The sequence below is a fragment of the Bos javanicus genome, chromosome 16 (genome assembly GCF_032452875.1).
Source record: "Bos javanicus breed banteng chromosome 16, ARS-OSU_banteng_1.0, whole genome shotgun sequence".
Lineage (NCBI taxonomy): Eukaryota > Metazoa > Chordata > Mammalia > Artiodactyla > Bovidae > Bos > Bos javanicus.
The window spans coordinates 47,548,634-47,567,490 of NC_083883.1; the positions used below are offsets into that span (position 1 = coordinate 47,548,634).

Below are 18,857 nucleotides of genomic sequence, written 5' to 3' on the forward strand. Positions count from 1 at the left end.
AGCTTGGAACATTCCTCGTGTCTGCAGAGCCCACTGAACCCAAGGAAGCAGTCAATGCCCAGCCAGGAAGGGGGAATCTTGAGGCCAGGTCCGCCTCAGTCCCCAGGCCATCTCCAGTGGCTCATGACCTGGCTGGCAGTCACTGCACTCGAATATTATCTTTACCTCTTTACCTGGTGGTCAAGGAGTAACAGGAAAGACTGCTGGATGGGTTCTGGTTCTAAAACGGAGTTTCCTTCCTCAAGTCCGAGGTGTTCAGCACAGGATGGGGCAGGTGCCTCGGGAATCCTCCAGTGAGGAGGTGAGTGGTGGGTCGTGATTGTCACTGCCGCTGACTGTGCGCACACTGCCAAGCTAAGCAGTGAGCAGAAGGGCACACTCTGGGTGAGGCAGCTGTGAAGTGTGTAGGTTCCAACACCCCCAGTGAGTGGTGGGGTCCACGTTCCCTAGCCTTGAACCTGAGGAATGATGTGTGGTGACTGCCTGGACCGATGCAATGTGGCGGGGTGACACTGTGGACTTGCAGGGCTGGATCACAGACAGGCAGCTTTGGCCTGTTGGGACGTGTGCTCTCGGCACTCAGCTACCATGCTCTGGTGGAGCCCAGGCAAGCCCTGGAGGGGCACCCGGCCCACAGCCAGGGCCACCTTCTCAGGAACACACAAGTGAGCCATCTTGAGAGCAGACCTGCCCCCCAGCCCGTGGGCAGTTCTGGGTGGTCTGTTATCCAGTCCTGGGACTGGAAGAGCAGGCTCCCTCATTTAATCCTTCTCTATGAAGCAAAGAATTGGACACGACTGAGCAACTTCACTTCACGAAGCATGCACTATCACTAATTCCATTAAAAATAAGGAAATGAAACGCTTAGTCACTTGCCCCAGGTCACAGACATCACGAAGGAGCTGGGGAGGAATAGGTGCAGGCAAGTGGCCTCCTGAGCCCACGCACTTCTTCCCACAGCTGCGGAACCTGGGTGCTACCCGGGCCTCTGGCCTTCTAGGCCTGGCCTTGCCTGTTCCTCAAGCCAGCCTCCTGGACAAGGTTCTCCCCAGGGACCTGCCCGTAGTCTCTCCACCAGCTAGGATCCAGAGTATGCTTAGCCGCAAGCCCGTCCTCCAGCCCCAGATCCACTCGGCTGCACGCTCACTGGGCCCCCGTCTTGGCCAGCCACCATCATCAGGACCCCAGCCACCCTGTTTTGACTCCAGAGGCTGAGTGATGAATTCCGCCCTCTCTAGCTGGCATCGCTGAAGCTGTGCTATAGGAACACTACTGCTCCACCTGGTGCAGTTCTAAAACCCAGATGGGAGAAAAATTAAAGTGCCCCGAGCCAGAGGCATGGCCCCCAAAGCTAACAACCCATGTTTCACCCTTGAGGTTTCCCAACAACCTGGGGAAGCTGCTGGCCAAGATCTGGGGTGCACAGATCAGGCAGTGCCCCATTTCTTTTAGAGGACATGGCAGGAAAGCAGCTCCTCCCGGAGCCCAGGTTCCATGGGAACAGACCACTGGATGGGCTGGAATGGTCAAGTCCAAAGCCCTGTGGTTTATTGGGGGCTGGGACCAAGGGGACCGTGCACGGGTCAGGGGCTATGTGTCACAGTCTTCGGGGATGGCGGCCGTGATGATGAGCGAGGGCTCCATGACGCCCGCACCCGTGAAGCTCTCCTCCGCACACAGTCTCTGGCCAGGGAGCTGGGAGGCCAGGCTGCCATGGGCCAGTGACTCCACGATGACCTCGGCTGAGCCCACCTCCAAGTCGGGGGGCGGCTGGAGTGCCACCACCACCATCTTCTCGTCCTCGATGACCAAGTTCCGGAGCTTGCGCTGCCTGGGGTTGTAGTTCTCCACCCGGTCATGGATCTCCATGTGCCTCCGCAGGTGGGCCTAGGGGTTAGGGGGTCTTAGGCTGGGTGCAGAGGGAGGAGGGTTCAGGGGCCCGAAGGGGCGGGAGGAGGCAAGGCAGCCAGGCCTACCTGCCGGGTGAACTTGTAGCCACATTCAGTGCACTCGAACTTCCTGACCCCCTTGTGTCTCCTCACGTGCACGCGCAGCTGCTCCACAGCTGCAGGAGGGAAGGGCCGGGGTTAGGGGACGCAGGAAGTGGGCAGGCTCGGCCCTGCCAGGTTCTCGGGTGGCACCCTGAAGTCTCTACTGCCTGGGGCCCTCAGGAGCCTCCACCCACTCCCTGCTGGCAAGAGGGTTCTGCTGCCAAGGAGCGTGTGACAGCCACTGTTGCGCCCAGCCTCTCCCGGGGAAAGGGGAAAGGTCCTGGCCCTCCCTCCGCCCAGGGTAGGGCAGGGCGATGGCCTTCCACAGGCCCAGGTACCTTTGAAGGTCTTCCCGCAGATCTGGCAGAAGTGGGGCCGGCCCTCCTGGTGGCGGCTGGCCACATGCCTGAGCAGGGGCCCCTTCTCTGTGAAGCGCTGCTCACAGAACTCACAGCTGAAGGGCCTCTCGCCGGTGTGGGTGCGGTTGTGCTTGTCCAGGCTGGCTGTGGGGACAAGGAGGGGGGCTCAGCCGCCGGGCCTCAGCCCTGAGCCAGGGAGGGGCTGGCCTGCCTCACCTTGGGTGCGGAAGGTCTTGCCACAAAGGTGGCACTGGAAGGGCTTCTCGCCCGTGTGCGTGCGCAGGTGCATGTTGAGATTGGCCTTCTGGGTGAAGGCGTGGCTGCAGAACTCACAGACGTATGGCCGCTCGTTCCTGTCCAGGCAGGGACACAGGCGTCACCAAAAGAAGCAGTCCCCTTAGTGCCCCTGCAGCTGGGAACACGCCTGATCCCAGAGCCAAGGAAACAGGCTAGGCTGAGGCCAGCCTGCCTGAGCTGTGAGAACAGACTCTGGCTGCCTGGGGAAAAGAGGGCATGAGCTCCATCCCAGGAGCCACGGGACACCAGGACTCTGCCCAGGGAGGCCCAGAGCCTCATCCTGCATGAATCCCCACCCACAGCCTCCCTGCTTGGCAAGCTGCCTGATCCCTCAGGTCCTCCCCTCCAGAAAGGCTGCAGGCTTTGGACACAGGTGGGGGCACTCTGGCCCCTGTGAGTGGCAGCAGGGCCGGGCCTGGGGAGGGCAGTCCAGGGAGGACAGTCCCACCTGTGCTTGGCCTTGATGTGCATCTGCAAGCCATTCCGGCTCGATGCCCGGTGCCCGCACTCCTCGCACACAAACAGCTTCTCCCCACGGTGCTTGAACGCCTCGTGCAGCTGCAGCTCCGTCCGGGACAGGAAGCACTTGGCACAGGTGGGACACTAGGGGACAGAGGCAGGCAGGGCCAGAGTGAGGAGCAGGGCCGCCCTGGAGTCCCTGCCCTGGGAAACCGCACAGCCTGCCCGCTCTAGACCAGCCACACCGCCTCCCTGGGCTGGCTCCCGGCATCGCAGCGGGCCCAGCCCCCACCCTTGGCATGGCCTGGCACTTACCGCATGGGGCTTGGGGGCTCCGTGCAGCTTGATCATGTGGCTCTGCAGGTCCTTCTTCTGCATGAACTGCTGGGAGCAGGAGGAGCACTGCAAGACAGGTCACGGTCACCCCTGAAGCCGCCAACACCACTGGAAGCCGGGTCACCCCAGGGCTATTGGGGGGGAATCGGAGGCAGGGCCCAGCCTGAGATGCTCGGAGGCTCCTCGACCAAGTGTGACGGTCACACCCAGGCAGAGGCTGAGGTTGTCCTCCAGTGATGGAATCCCGCCCAGAGACACAGGAGCACTGGGCGGGTAGGGAGGGGAGGCCCGGACACCATTCCCACGTGAAGGGCTGGGCGAGGCGGGTGGGGTGGAGATCCTGGGGCTGCCCCTCGGCCTCCAGCCTCGGGGACAGGCCGAGCCTGACCTTGTAGGGCATCTCCCCCGTGTGGGACACCATGTGCACCCGCAGCTCCATCCTCCGGCGGAACGTCTCCTGGCACACAGAGCACGTGAAGACCTGGCAGCATGAGGGGCAGGCGGGGCTGGCATCAGTGTGGGGAGGGCCTCTGCTCAGGCTTCCACTCACAGCTGGCAAGAGTCTGCCCAAAGGGGTGGGGGCGCTAGGGTGGGAGAGGGCAACACATAATCTGCTTGCCCTGACTGTGACATCGCGGAGTGCTGCAAGCCCACCACGCCAGGCTGAGAGTCAGACCAGGGACAAAGGCCGAATGGCCTCACCTGTGACCCCCACCCTGACTGGTGACCAGCCTCTAGGAAGCGGGGTTTAGGCCACCGGGGGGTGGGGGAGGTGGCCAGGTGGCCTTTCTCAGCAGTTAGCCCCCTTCTCCAAAGCCAGGAACCCAGGCAGGCAAACCCAAGATACCTCCTGCAGTGTCCCTCCTGGGCTTGTCCCTTCTGCCCTTGGGGCCTATGTCCCCACTGTCATACCAGGGAGGGGACCCGATGACATCCAAGGACCCTGCGGCTCTCGAGTCTACAGTCCTGTCAGGCCAGTCCCCTGGGGGCCCCTCCCAGGTGGAAGAGAGACAGAAGCCAGCGTGTGCCTGCCCAGCAGGACCCTGGCTGGCCCTCAGGTACCTGTTCTGAGCGGTTCATGCAGTTCCGGGCTTCATGCTCCAGGAGGTTCTCCTTCCGGAAGTAACACTTCCCACATTTGGGACACTCAAAGGGTTTCTCCCCAGTGTGTTTCCTGCTGGGAGAAGCCAAGGGGTGTGGAGACTGAGTAGACTCGCCGCCCTCCCTCACACAGGGCCCGCTCTGGCACCTCTGCTGACAGTGCTGAGCTGCCCGCGCTGACGCCTGAGGCTCTCCACATGGCTGGGGAAGCTGTGGGGTGCGTCCAGAAACCCTCCTCCCTCCAGGAGACTCTGCAAAGGAGGGGACAGCTTCCCGCTGTAGGGGACACCCCCGAACCACAGGCCACTGGGAGGGCCAGCTGCAGTGTCTCTCCAAAGGCAGAAATAACCTCTGGGCCCCAACTCCCCGGAGAAACCTCGCAGCCTGCCTGGGGCTTCTGTGAGCTTGGCCTTCAAAACCATGGCCACAATCTGACCACCTCGGCCTGGCCTCCGGGCTACCACCCAGTGCAGCCGCGCCACCTCCAGGCCACTGCTGGGCCTCCTACCTGGTCCTGTGCTCCATGCAGGCCTCCCAACAAGTTTTCACTTTAGGAGTCGGATGGACCCTCGAGGATAACCAGATCTCATCACCTTACTCAACCCTCTAACACTTGGCATCTGGCCCCGAGAAAGGCCTGTTGCTGCCCCTTACCTTGCTGCCTCCCTCCCACCCGAGCCTCTGTTCCAGCTCCCCTCCAGCCCAGAGCTGCTCCCCAGCCATCTGCAAGCTTCCTCACTTCTTCTGAACCTGCTGGGTAGTCTCCTGTCTACAATTGCAACCTGACCCAACCCTGAACTCCCCAGGTCCCCCTCCCCAGCCCTCCTATCCTTTTCTTTTTTCCCATGGCACTTCTAGCCCTTCAGCACACTGCAGAGTCTCTTATCTGGTCGTTCAGGGTCTCACCGCCCTGCTGGAAGGCAAGCTCCACAAGGTCCCTTTGTTCTCTTCATGAAGGTATCTGAAGCGCCCAGCCACCTGGCAGACAACTCACTGAATGAACTAAGTGAACCCTGACCTCAGAGCCCGGAATAGTGTGGGAAGAACACTGACAGCCTGCCACAGGCACTCTTCTCTCATCCCTGCTGATACACTGACTGTCCCGCACCCACAAGGCCTCAGTTGGCACCTCAGCTGGCACCCCCTCCTAGTTCTTAGGTCAGTCTAGTGGCCTGCAGCATAAGAGGAGGACAGGGCTGGTACCTGCACCCAAGTTTCACACTAGGGAGTGTGCAGGCATATACAGGTCACCCCAGGGTGACTGGCCCAAAGGCTCCACTGGCAGCAGCTGCCCCCAAAGCAGGGAGAGCAAGGGGCCTCTGTCCTCAGTTCCAACTCCATTCAGTCACAAGGGCCTCTGAGAGTGTCGTAGTGAAAACGTGCATGGCCCCGCCTGGCTTGGCAAGACATTGTACCAAGTGCTGTCTGGGGCTGAAGAGGGGCAGGGAGGGAAGGCGCATCACCTAGCTGCCCTCCCTGCAAGCCCTAGGAAAAGCAAGGCCTCGGGAGCAGTGCCTTCCACAAGGATGTAGGGATGATAGAAATACTCCAATACTCCACGTCCATGCTGTGGCCTTCGTTCAGCTGCTAGGGCTGCAAGTAGCTACTGAGCGCTAGCATGACTTAGGAACTAAACTTATTTAATTTTAATTACTTTTAAGTTAAAATAGCTTCCTGTGGAATCTGGATGTCACAGGCACCAGTCATTGTAGCCCTCCAAGGAGAGCCAGTGAGCCCTAAGGGAACTCAGGAGAAGAATACCTGCTATCTGCGGCCACCAAAATGCAGCCACTTCCTGAGGTGAGCCCCAAGGACACTCAAGATGTGGAAAAACACAGGATACTTGTCCCAGATAGCTGAGGTGCATATCCAAGGAGTTCAGTGAGCCCAGAAGCTTACATCTTCCCATACACAGAAAAGTGCAAAATTCCTTAACTTGGGATATCTGGTTTTCTTTAACAGTAATCTTTTGATGTTCAGACTATATACCCTTGGTTGCAAAAATTTCTATATAACCTGGCTCCTCCCTTCGCTTCCTCAGAGCAGTTCTCTCAGGGTTACTTGAGATGCTGCTGCCTCCTGGGCTTGAAGTCCTAAAATTCCCACTGAATAAAACATAACTCTCAACTTTTAGGTTGTGATTATTTTTTAAGTCAACACCTTACCGAACACAGCAGCTTTCGACAAAGGGTCCCTAGTGCTCCGCTGACACCTGAGACTTAACCTGTCTGCAGAAACGCAGGTAGCACCCACCCTACAGATGGACATCCTGGCCCCAGGCCCACGCTGCCAGGCTTCAGTAATACCTGCGGTCAGGCCTCAGCCACAGCATGGGCCCTCAGGCTGCTCTCACCTCCTTGGGAGAAGCCTGCTGGAGGTCAAGGTCCACAGTGGGTGGAGCCTGATGTAACAGCTGCTTCAGGCCACTTCAATCCTGCTAGACTCTGCGACCCCATGGACTGTGGCCAGCCAGGTTCCTCTGTCCATGGAATTCTCCAGGCAATAATACTGGAGTGGGTTGCCATGCCCTTCTCCAGGCAATCTTCTGTCTCTTATGTCTCCTACATTGGCAGGCGGGTTCTTTACCACTAACGCCACCTGGGTGTCCCCAAACCCGCTCCCAGCAGAGAGCTCACAGGAGTGGGAGGAAGAAGGAAGCCATCCAGTGTCAGAGTCTCACTCCCCAATGGTCAGAGGATACCAATGCCAGGCACCGTGTGGGTCTGAGATGGCACCCCAGCCCCGCTACGTGGGCCGCAAATGGGGAGCGCGGGCCCCCTCCCCCAACACAGGAACAGCAGATGGGAAAACAAAGTAGAAAAACAGAACGTTTACCTGTTGTGGACTTTTAGGTAATATTTGCTGAGGAACTTTTTATGACATGTGGGGCATTCAACTGGCACCGCTGTACCTTTTCTGTTCTCAGCAGGCTCGGCTGCCAGGGAACCTACGCTCCGGGCCGGCTCAGCAGCACAAGGCTTTCTGATTACATTTGCTTTCCTCTTGGTTGGCACAGTCTCAGTTTCAGAATCATAATCGCCATCCCCGTCGTCCTCAACTTGAACCACCACCTCCCACTAGAGCAGAAGAGGCAGCAGGAGGGGGCAAGGTCACCAAACTGAATCAGCAGTGGTTCTGGGGATGGGTCTACAGGGTGGCTAGTTCCATCTGGTTTCATCTCAAGTCCCAACCCAGGCCTGCCACCGGAAGCATCCGTTCCTTCATCAGTGCCTGTTCCCTTCAAGGTCCCAGGGCAGCAGCAACATCCCAATCCCAGGTTTGAGAGCAGGAGCTCTGTATGTGGGTAACTGGAGGTCCACCTGGATTTCACTTCCCTGGGGAAACACCTAATGCCGCCCACATCGGCCCCAAGAAGCTGCCAACCACAGACACAACTGGCAGGAAGGTCAGCCTGAGGCTGTGGGATGGAGCTGGCTTCCTGCATTAGGAGACATCACGTCCGACTCTGCAACCCCACGGACTGTACCTCGTCAGGCTCCTCTGTTCATGGGATTTCCCAGGCAAGAATACTGGAGTGGGTTACCATTTCCTTCTCCAGGGGATCTTTCTGATCCAGGGATTGAACCCGCATCTCCTGCCTTGACAGGCAGATTCTTTACCACTGCGCCACCTGGGAAGCCCTATATTTGGAAAAACCCTGTTCTAAACCCACAAAACAGACTGTACCTTTGGGTCCAGATTACCCCTGAAAAGTATCAGTCCCTTCTCCCCATCTCCCCTTCTCCAACACCCTGAGCCCAGTACCTCATTAGTCCCGCCCTGCAGCTGGACACCTTCAGCTTCGAAGGGCCTTGGGGGCACTTTGCAATCCTCAGGCTCCTTGTCCCCAGGGGGACAGAGCTTCAGGGCCTGCTTGAGTTTCCCACGGAGAAAGGACGGGCTCTCACTCTGAGCAGGGAGGCCAAGCCGGGGCCTCTGGGGGCTGAGACTACCACTTAGCTCCGGATCCCTGGGGATTTGACCCAGAGTCCTTGAAACTTCCTCCTTCTCCACACCCGCAGACTCCTTGAGGTGGCTGTTCACATCCCGGGGGGCAGATTTCCCAAGCCCACTCTGGCCACTTGGTGGCTGTCCCACCGAGGCTTTGGGCTTGAAGCTCTGGCACAACTCCACAGCCTCTGGCACTCGCAACTCCCTGGCTGCCAGGAGCACCTGATCCCGGTTCCCGGAGGTGAGGGCGAGGTGGCCGGTGTAGAAAAAATCCAGCAGGAGGCCAAAGATCTCGGCAAAGCCCGCAGGGAGGACAACACTGCCCCCTGAGCCATCCCCGTAGAGGCTCTGGAAGAAGTGGCTGCAGCAGGCAAGAACACTCCAGTGTGCCTTGAACACCAGGCCCCCCACATCCAGGGTGGCATCGCAGTACTGGCCCCTCTCCCGCTGCTTGTTGAGTTCCTGCAGAACCCTCACGCTGTGCTGGACGAAGGAGCCGTCCATGGTCCCTCTGAAGGGAAGAAACACGGCAGTGACACTGCCCAGTCCAACCCAGAGGCAGCAAGAGAAAGCCCCTGGAGCTGAGACCAGGGTAGAGGGAGACAGACTCTATTCTTTCACGTTTATTACAACCAGGACTTAGTTCAAGGTTAGAAGGTGCAAGCTGAGGCGGGAAGAGACTGAGAGCCTCCCTGGGGGCGGGGTCCAAGCAAACAGGCCATATCGGAGGTGGGCAGAGAGTGTGGGTGACGGGGGTGCGGGAAGACTAGGTGGGGACACAGTCGGGAAAGGGTGCTGGTGGGAGGAAATCAAAAGTTTGGGAAAAGAGGCGCTAAATCAGCGCGAACTTATCAGCCTGGCACAGCGAGAGGACCGGAGGCAGGGGAGGACAGCGGCTGCAGACAGGTGAGAGGAACCCACGCCGCGCCCACACGTCTCGAGCAGCCGGGCGGAAGGCGGCTGCGGTCACACTCCATCAGCAGTCACGGCGGCCCACAGCGCCCCCTCCCTCGTCCCTTGCCCATCGACCTCCTCACCCTGGCCCATGCTCCCTACGCCTACCCCTCCAGCCCCGAGCCAGATAGCCCCCACAACCCCACTGACCAACTCCCCCGGCCGTACGTGCCCGGCGAAAGTGCAGAGACGCCGCCGTCGCCGCCGCCGGACGTGACGTCAGGGCGCGCCGGCCTGGGCGGGACGCCTCGGGGGCGCAGGCCTTTACCTCCGAATCCGGCCCCTGGAGGCGGTACCACATAGATAGCAGCCAATGGGATGGAGAGAGAGGCGGAACCAATCCAGTTCCCCCCGCCCCCCGGCATTGGGACCGCCTCCCTGGGTTGCCTAGCAACGCCAAGCGGGCCATTCGGTCTTGCCCTGCTGGGAGTCCCGAGGTTTCGCCTGCGGTTAGCCGGGCCGCACAGCGCCCTGAGGCTTGAAGAGGCAGCGCTCTACCGTCGCCCTAGAGAGGAAGCGCAACGAAGACACACATTTCATCTTTTTATTGGCAGCCGGCGCAGCCCGGACTGAGCCCTCCCGTGGGCTTACACTTCGCACGCCAAGGCTGAGGAGCCTCCGGGACACCCAGGTCCTGGACGCCCCCGTTCCACCTTCGCCCCTGAGTCCGCCCCGCCAGGCTTGACCACGCCCGATCCAGTGGTCAGGTGGAACCACAGCGCCTGGTGTAGTCCTGGATGGAGGCCTGGAAGTGCTCGGTGCTGTTGAGGTCCGGGCGGTACAGAATCACGTAGCACTTGGGAAGGAAATAACCGCTGAAGCCTCCACTCAAGCTGCTCAGCATGGCCAGCGCGTTGACCGCGGGCAGATACTTGCCCTGATAGACAATGGCCATGGTGAAGAAGGCGATCCAGGACACGAAGTTGAGGAGCAGGCTGAAGGTGACACATTTGGCCTCATTGTAGTTCTCTGGCAGGTCCTTGCCCAGGTAGCTGCAGGCAAAGGCGCTGATCGAGAGGAGGCCATTGTAGGTAACAGCCAGCATGAAGCCCAGTGAGTTAGCCTCTGTGCAGCCAAGCACCACCAGTTGAGGGAAGTGCTTGTATTCCCTGGTCGGCAGTGGGGTCCACACTGCAAGCCAAATTAGGCAGATAAGCAGCTGGATTGTTGAGCTGATCATCACAAACAGGCCAGCACCACGGTTTTGGACCCATGCACGGAAGAAGGTGGGTAACCTGGCAGAAAACTTGAAGATGAAGACAAGTTGGAAGGAGCGGACCGTCAGGCAGGACAGGAAGATGGCAAAACCGAGGGAAAAGAGGCCTTGGCGCAGTAAGCACGTGGGCAGTGTGGGCTCCCCAAAGAAGCCATAGAGGCCCCAAGTCCCCCCTGCCAAGGAGCCCAGCATGAAGAAGCACAGTCGGCCTCCAGCTGACCTCACCACGGGGGTGTCTAGGTGCCAGGCAAACAGGCCAGCAGTCCCAGCCACCAGCAGCAGCAGCAGCGTATTAGCTGCCAGCAGTACCAAAGAGACTGGCTCGTGCCACGTCAAAAACACCACAGTGCGTGGGAAACAAGTCTGGCTTCTCTCAGGTGCCCACTCTTCTTTCCCACAAGGCCGGCATCTATAGGGATCTGGAAGAGAAGGTGGAGAGGGTTCCTGAGAGCCAGGTGAGGACAGCAGGAAAGGGAGGCTATACAACCCTTGTATTGGAAAAGCCCCTGATGCTGGGAAGGATTGAGGTCAGGAGGAAAAGGGGGCAACAGAAGGTGAGATATTGGATGGCATCATCGACTCAATGGACATGGTGGTGGTGGATTAGTTGCTAAGTCACGTCCAGCTGTTGCAACCTCTTGGACTGCAGCCTGCCAGGCTCCTCGAATCCATGAGTTTGACCAACTCCGAAAGACAGAGGAAGGTAAGGACAGGGAAGCTTGGCGTGCTACAGTCCACAGGGTCACGAAGAGTCAGACACAACTTAGTGACTGCACAACAACAACAACAACAACCCTGCAAGGTGCTGGTGGGGCTGTAGCACAGCAGCTGGGCTCTGCCAGGCCCAGCAAGATGAGGGTAGCCCTGAGTGAGAGCCCCCAGGCCATGTGTTTCCTTAATATGCCTGTGTGAACTACAGATCATGGAGACATTTGGGTCAGTTCTGTGACTCCTGATCCCAGAAGGAGTTGGCAAGCCAAGAGGTCATAGAGAGGGCCTTACCCTATAGCTCAGCCCACACCACCCTGAGGCTGTGATCCAGGGCAAGCAGCCAGCCCCAAAGGAAGGGCATTTTCATCTCTCCCAGGGCTCTCTCCCTAGCCAAATCCACCTTCTTGAGCTGCACTCTGTGGTTTCTCTGAGTTGAGTTGATTCCCTCAGTATGGAAGAGATGCATTCCCACTGCCACCAAGATGGTAAAAAGAAGGCATGTGGCCCCTGGAGTCCAGCTCTGGGCTGAGCCCCTTAGCTACCTCTGTCTGCCCTCTGCCCTTGACCTTGCATCGCAGGATGGAAGAACTTTTTGTCCTGCCACAGACATGCTAGTGTCTGCATTCAAGCCAAGCTGTTCAAGGCAGTGGGTGTCACTGATATGGTCAATAAATGGGATTTCATACAGATAAAATGGGAAGAAAAAAGAAAAAAAAGGACAATATGGGAGGGTACAAAGGGAATGAAACTCACATCTGTTTGGATAAAGATGCTGAGTTTAGGATAAAATTGTCTCTCTAGGTGCTGGTTTGGAGCTCTCTTAAAAAGAACACAGCTAGATATGAGGCCTTCAACTGCTTGTTTCTTTCTGCTTGATGAGAACTTACGTCTGGTGGAAGGTGTCCTCCAAACTGTCCCTAACTGGCAGGAAAGTGACCAGGACCCTGGCTCTGCACACATGTGGCCCAAGGGAGGCACTTCCATTTGTTCTACAGACCCTAGGAGTGCTGGTGGTTCACCCACTCATCACTGGTCACTCACCACTCTTATTGAGGAAAGTCCCGGCCTCACAGGGCACACACTCAAAGCAGCAATGGTGGAAACCTGTGATCACTCTCTGGTGGCCTTCAGGACAGTCCCTGGAACACACAGACGTAGGCACCTGCAAGAAGCCATGGTGTTCTGCAGCCACGTGGAGATGCTCATGTCAAGGGACCGTCACACATGGGATGGAAAACGGGGTCTCTGGGCATCTGCCCTCACAGCTCACTCCCAGAGCAGACGGCTTGGTCATGTGAACCAGCAGCAACTGGGCATCTGTCTTTCTGAGCCCTGGGAGCTTCCCTGGCAGGGCAGCCTGGTACCTGGGATCCAACCTCATGTTCTGTGTGAGCTGTCAGCACTGCCCCCAGGCTGCCCATCAGGCAGTCACTTGGTGAGTGACCACGTCCCTGTTACCTGGTTGTCGTTTCCATGCCACCGGATTTTGGTCGTATTTATGTCCAGCAATACTGAAAATGGAGAGGAGGAGCCGATGACCCTGAAGGTCCAGTTGGGGCCACTCCAGTCCCAGGCGATTATGTCATAGTTGCTGAGGGTATTGCCATCGTCATTAAATGTCACAGCGTCTTTGTGTAAAAGGAACTTCACCTTGCGGATCTGCTCCAGAAGCTGAAACAAACGGGGATAACGGAGCTGGTGCCAATGACACTGGCTGCTCCTCCTGCGTCCTTCCAGACCCAGATGGCCCAGGAAGCAAGTGCATGGGGCCTTGCTGAGCTTCTACCTGGGGCATTTCAGCCTGCCTGGAAGTTCTGGTCCCTTCCTCAGCCCACCTCCCCTCCTAAAAGGCCCCTTGACCCTCCTAACCAGCCTCCTGAGTGAGAGAAGTCTCTAAGAAGGCAGCCCTTTCCAGAGCTTTCAAGCCCTGGATCCCAGGCCTGGTGGGTGGGTAGAGCCACAGCTCAGAGAAGACCAAGGGGAGCCTCAGAGAAGGGATCAGCCTCTAGCGGTCACCCTTTGCCCCCCACCCCCAGCATTTAGGGTAGCTGAAGAGTAACCACACTGCCTGCCTTAGGAAGGCAGACAGTGGGTGCCAGTGGCCGGTAAGTGCCTTACCTGCCAGGGATAGACCCGGCCCCTCGAACAAGCTCCAGAGGAGCAGCCCAGGAGCTGGTGGAGGCCATGGGCCACAGCGTAGACAGCCTGGTATGCGTTGTAGGCAGAGCTCATGGAGAACTCTGCTAGCGTGGGCATTGCCTGTGCCGTGAAAGCCCAGCATTCTGTACACAGCTGGTTGCTGTTGCACCAGGAGCCCTGGGGGCAAGGCCTGAGAACTCCTTTGTCGGCCTGGACATAGGCCTCTTCAAACTCCTTCAGGCCAGGGACATGCCTGTGCGGGATGGCCACGCCCAGCACTGTGCCGATGCCCTGGATCCCAGGCACACTGTTGATGTGACTAGAGATGGCCCAGTCTTCTGTGGCGATCCACACCTTGGCAGTCAGTTTGGCCAGCACCACGGATTCAAAGAACACCCTGGCCAGCTGTCTGCCGGAGTAAACCACTACAACGGTGGTCCTGGCTTGGACCAGGCAGCGTATCATGCTCTGCATCCGCTCATCGCCCGGTCGGGCAGAAAAAGGCACAATGTCCCTAAAGGCAATACAGATGCCCTGCCGGGTGACCTGGTACTCCAGCTCCTGTATCCCTACCTCCCCGTAGTCACCTTCGCCACCCACGATGGAGATCCAGACCCACCCGAACCTCTGCAGCAGCAGCACCAAGATGTCCACCTGGTGCTTATCACTAGAGATGGTGCGCAGAAAAGAGGGGTAGAGCCGCCTCGCGTTGAGCACCATGCTGCTGGCTCCGTAGCTGACCTGTGGAGTTCAAGTTCAGTGGCATCAGCCTCGACTGAGGGCCCCCCAGGGCCAGCCCTGTTCTTGGTGCAGGGACATAGGAGCGGGAGGGGAGGGAGAAGGGGGAATGGAGATGAGGTCCTGGCCTGGGGTCTCAAGCAGAGCACTGCTAAGTTACCCATGGGTAAGGGGGCAGGTCCCCAGAGAGAATTCTGGGAGAGGAAGGAGACTCTGGCCTGTGGACAAAGTGAATGCAACCTGCAAGCAGGGAGTGAAATAGTATATGTGTGGGGCCCTCCAGGGACTTCCACTCAGCTGGAAAGCTGGAGGGCAGATCCAGGAAGGAGAGCATGAGCCTGTGTATTCTGTCAGGGCAGGAAGCCTTAGCCCCTACTTAGCCCCTACTCGGCCTAGCTGAGGTGCTAGGGCTTTACCCCAAGGCCACAGGGAGCCCCTCAGGGTTTAGGCAGCGAAGTGACATCAAACTTGTAGGAGTGTATCTCTGATCAATGAAGAACCTGTTTAGAAAAGGCTCAAGGCCAGAGTCAGAACCCCAAGGAACTGATGGAATCATCTAGATGGGAGAGGATTGCAGTCAGTTAAAGCTGGGGCAGTGGCCATAGGGAAGGGATGGACCTGGCAGTGGTTAGAGGGCCCCATGGCAGAAGCCGTGGTGATGGGCTAGACGTGGAAGCAGAGAAGGGAATGCAGCGGGCACTGGCTTCCTTGGAGACAGTCACTCTGCCAGACAGGCTGGGGAGGGGATGTAGGAAGACAAGAGGCTTTTGTTATGAGGTAGGTAAGTTCATTTGGGGCCCTGGTGGCTCCATTAAGTGGAGGCACTGAGTGAGGCTCTGGAGACAAAGCTGGTTCTCAGGAGTGGAGATGGAAGGTGGAGATGGGAATTCAGCCAGGGCCTTTTGCTTTCCTGAGAAGGGGAGGGGTGTGTCCTAGACAGTCACCTCCTTCTTGGGGGGGATGGAGGGGGGCACAGAATTCCCTAAAGGAAACCAAGAAGGAAGTGGCACAAGGGAAAAGGGGGAGGTCATAAATGCTGGGGGAAAGTGTCAAAATGGTCAGATGGGTTGGAGACCTTGTGGCCCTCCACCAGTCCTTCTCAGCAAGACCTTGCTGGTTCTGCCTTGGGGTGGTCACTTGACCCATCTCCAACCCCTACCCAACCCGCAGTCATCACCTTCAAGCACTGCTCAAAGGACAGAGCCCAAGGCCATGGAGGGAGGAGTAAATGCAAAGAGAGAAGCAAGCAGGAATGGAGAGGCTGCAGAGAAGTCTCCTTGGAAGGGGAGGTCAGCCAGGCTGAGGAGAAGTGCCCGGAGGATGAAGGGGGACAGGGCAAGTGTGTCAGCAGAGGAGGAGGCCCTGGAGAGGCTGATGAGCAGAGGAGGGGAGGGCACCACACAGCTGAGCCTGAGCCTGGAGGAACGGACGGGAGGAGGAGGATGGGGTAGATGTGAAGCCTGTGGGGTGATGGGACAGCAGGAGGAGAGAGACGAGCAGAGGTTTCCAAGGAGAAAGGACTTTCCGGTGAGCACAGAAGCAGGGAGATCTCGGAAGCAGCACTTGGAGAAGAAGGAACTCCAGATGAGTGACTCAAGAGCAGTGACTGCCCAGGAGGTCCTGAAGTCCAGACTCACCTTGGGCACAGCAGCTCCTGCACACCCACCCCAGCCCACGCTGGACTCACCAGGAGGGGAGATGAGTGAACTGTTAGGGCTCCAGCTTACCAGGGGCACCAGGAAGGGGCTCAGCAGGGCTGCAGTGGTAAGAGCGTGCTTGGTGATGTCAGGCCCGATCACCGCCACCATCGCAGGGGAAAAGTGGGCAGGGTCTCCCTGGATCTCCACATAGTGCCTCCCCAATGTGCTCAGTATGCTTAGCGTGGCGTACATGTTCGCTGAGTCTGAGCACACATCGTACAGCTCGTAACCCAGGGTGACATTGGGTAACAGGGCAGTGGAGTTGTTTATCTCCTCGATGCTGAACCGCATGGCCTGGAAGAGGTGATAGCCATGGCCGTTGAAGCTGTTGGACCTGTAGGGAAAGCCAGGCTGAGAGCTAAGAACCTCTGGTTTCCTGGAACCCTAGGCTTGGGGGTAGAAAGGAACCTCTGAGGTCATCTGTGCAGCCCCTACAACCATGACCTCAACATGGGTCCTGGACCACACACACAGTTCTGCTGACAGGCCTTGGGAGAGGTAGGGGGCAAACTGGCAAAGTATACATACCATGCCCCCCACAAAGCATATTAGGATCAAAGGGCTCCCAAGTCCTGTAGCAGAGATATCTGCTATATTAGGGTTCTCCAAAGAAACAGAACCAAGATGAGACACATATGTATACATCTAGTTAGCTAGCTAGCCAGCTATATATACACAGAGAGAGAGGGAGCGCAAACAAAAGAGAGGACTATCTTTTCCTCGGGATCTCCATCTTTTCTCTTAAGACCTTCAACTGATTAGGTGAGGCCCAACTACACTATGGAGAGCATCTGCTTTATTGATTTAAATGTTAACCACGGCTAAAACGTTAACCACATCACAGCAACATCTAGACTGGTGTTTAATCAGCACCTGGACCGCAGGGCCTAGCCAAGTTAACACATGAAATTAACCACAGTACACGCTTATACCCGGTTAACTAGTACCTTTCACTGGGACACTCGTGATTGTGGTGGGGGCCTGTGTTCCTCATGGCCTCTCTGGGAAACACAGACACGGGCACACTAGGGCCGTGACTCAGCTCTGCTTGAGCAGTGTGCCAGCCTGCTCCATTTCCCAGCCTCCCTGCCTCTTGGGAGCCTCCCCCATCATTCCTACCACTTCTGTCCTTGAGTCACTGGAAGGAAGCGTAGTACCTCCTGCCCGCGACAGCCCTTCAGTCACCTGAACCTGGTTTTTCATGTATCTCCTCCTCCCTCAAATTTCCTCTTCCCAGGCTCCCAACTGTAGCTCTTTGGGCCAGTCCTCCCACGCTAGGCTTTCTAGAATCTTCCTCCCAGGCTGGCTGTCAGGTATGCTACATTTTGGGCCACTGAGCCATGAGACATCCTCGAGCTGACCGAATCTAATACTATTCCCTTTATAAGAAAAGCAGTTGCTTTTTTTTTTTTTTCTACCTAGACTGTCCACTTCAGGAAGGCACCAACCAAAGTCATTCAGGCTACTGAAGCATCTTCTGCTATATGTCCCCACTTCTCTCCCCCTGGAGAACCATACTTGCCATCTGAGAGACTAAGGAGTGTGAACTGGGGAGGATTGGGGTAGGATAGGAGATGGAAGAGGGAAAGGTGCCCTTGCTTAACCTTTGCTCTCTAGTTACATTACAAAGCCAGGAAACAACTGACCTGGAATTATAATACAAAGGACGCTTAACAGCCAGGACAAAAGAATGTGTTAAAAGTGCCAGGGAAAGGCTAGCCAGCCCTTAAAGGTGGTGGCTTGGCTGTGGGTTGGGTAGGGATTGGAGGCAGTCCAGATGGTCACTCCAGAGATAGAACCCACAAGGTCTTGCAGAGGCAGGCTGGCAGAGGACCTGTAGGCACAGACTCCCCCCCACGTGACAGTTCTACTGACCTCCCCCCCACTCACCTGTCACAGAAAGTCACCGTGGGTCTTCCTCTCGCCTCTGGAAGGGCACTGTGGAGAGGGAACATGCCTGCAAGCAGGTAATCCCCAGGGAGGCTGAAGTCGGGGGAGGACGGGGTGTTGTGGCAGCTGAAAGCCCAACAGCAGGAGAGGGAGAGCTGCAGGCCGACCAGGCGCACCCCCCAGAGTGACATGCTGGCCAGACAGCCCCGCGCCTGGCATGGCCACGCCACGCCCTGTGACCAGGTTGGGCCGTTTAAACAGAATGGTCAGCAGTTGCCCAGATGCTTCCCAGTCTCATGCCTATGAAAGGGGGCGGGCTTAGAGCCCAGTTGTAGGGCTCTTTGCCTCTGCCTTCCGGGCCTGCGGTCCTCCTCAGGAACTGGGCAGGGTAAAGGCACAGGTGCAAAGCAGGTGGCACCCACTGACCCTTCCTCTGGACGGTTGTGGGTTCTGTCCTTGCTCTGGTGCCTGTGGCATCCCCTGGTTCAGAACGGGATTTGAGGGGGGTCAGCTTCTTTGGGGAGGGGCTTGAGGAACAGAGTGTGAAAGGTTGCTCTCAGCGAGCTGCAGGTTTTAGAACCGTTTACCTGGGCCTCAGTTTACCGAACGAGACAAGGCTTTGAGTTATACTTGTGACCCACCCCAATCCTCAGTCTCCTGAAATTGAAATTCTGAGTAAATCGTCCCCGTTTCGCCTCCTTAAACACAGTCGGTCCCTTCAGCTCAAAGACAAATGCATGCAAACAGAGGGTATGCAAATAGACAGGTTTTGTTTAAAACGTCAATCCTGGAGCTTTTTCAGTCGCGGGGAGCGGAGCGGGGAGGGGTCGGGAAAATCCTAGCTGGATTTCCGGAGAGGTGGCCCTGGACTTGGGGTATCTGACTTTCCCTCTCCACGCAGCCGGGATGAGGCTTTTGCATAATGTAAATGGGGCTCTCGTTGGGACTGCCTGGCCGGGTGTCGCCCAGGCTTTCCCTAGGTTTCACCACCTCCAACGGGCCTGAGTCACACTTG

The 18,857-nt window shown here is 57.6% G+C and overlaps 2 protein-coding genes across 4 annotated transcripts; both read right to left on the bottom strand.

The window, feature by feature from the left end:
- Positions 1–1,526: 1,526 nt before the first annotated feature.
- On the bottom strand, positions 1,527–9,696 carry ZBTB48 (zinc finger and BTB domain containing 48). Of its 3 annotated transcripts, none has more exons than XM_061382886.1 (11): positions 9,599–9,696; positions 8,309–9,005; positions 7,379–7,620; positions 4,505–4,619; positions 3,831–3,923; positions 3,422–3,508; positions 3,096–3,250; positions 2,567–2,703; positions 2,330–2,494; positions 1,977–2,065; positions 1,527–1,887 (listed from the first exon to the last, which is right to left on the bottom strand). In XM_061382886.1, exons 2-11 carry the CDS (start codon positions 8,996–8,998, stop codon positions 1,591–1,593), a joined length of 2,070 nt encoding a protein of 689 aa, XP_061238870.1. In that variant the 5' UTR covers positions 8,999–9,005; positions 9,599–9,696; the 3' UTR covers positions 1,527–1,590. The 3 variants fall into 3 exon arrangements, with proteins under 3 accessions (XP_061238870.1, XP_061238868.1, XP_061238869.1); XM_061382884.1 differs by having other exon boundaries at positions 9,617–9,641; XM_061382885.1 differs by having other exon boundaries at positions 4,505–4,616; positions 9,617–9,640.
- A 134-nt stretch (positions 9,697–9,830) lies between these two features.
- Positions 9,831–18,033, bottom strand: TAS1R1 (taste 1 receptor member 1). The gene is made up of 6 exons (XM_061382902.1): positions 17,843–18,033; positions 15,980–16,286; positions 13,494–14,255; positions 12,834–13,046; positions 12,417–12,537; positions 9,831–11,083 (listed from the first exon to the last, which is right to left on the bottom strand). Exons 1-6 carry the CDS (start codon positions 18,031–18,033, stop codon positions 10,152–10,154), a joined length of 2,526 nt encoding a protein of 841 aa, XP_061238886.1. The 3' UTR covers positions 9,831–10,151.
- Positions 18,034–18,857: the final 824 nt, after the last annotated feature.

Bases quoted from the DNA above. Each gene is read 5' to 3' on its own strand.
- ZBTB48 (XM_061382886.1), bottom strand. From the start codon at position 8,998: ATGGACGGCTCCTTCGTCCAGCACAGCGTGAGGGTTCTGCAGGAACTC. The intron at 7,621-8,308 runs GTACTGGGCTCA...CTTCTGCTCTAG, and splicing joins TGCAGGGCGGGACTAATGAG to TGGGAGGTGGTGGTTCAAGT. The intron at 3,509-3,830 runs GTCAGGCTCGGC...CCTGTCTTGCAG, and splicing joins CGGGGGAGATGCCCTACAAG to TGCTCCTCCTGCTCCCAGCA.
- TAS1R1 (XM_061382902.1), bottom strand. From the start codon at position 18,033: ATGTCACTCTGGGGGGTGCGCCTGGTCGGCCTGCAGCTCTCCCTCTCC. The intron at 14,256-15,979 runs GTAAGCTGGAGC...TGAACTCCACAG, and splicing joins GCCCCTTCCTGGTGCCCCTG to GTCAGCTACGGAGCCAGCAG. The intron at 13,047-13,493 runs GTAAGGCACTTA...CGTTTGTTTCAG, and splicing joins GCCGGGTCTATCCCTGGCAG to CTTCTGGAGCAGATCCGCAA.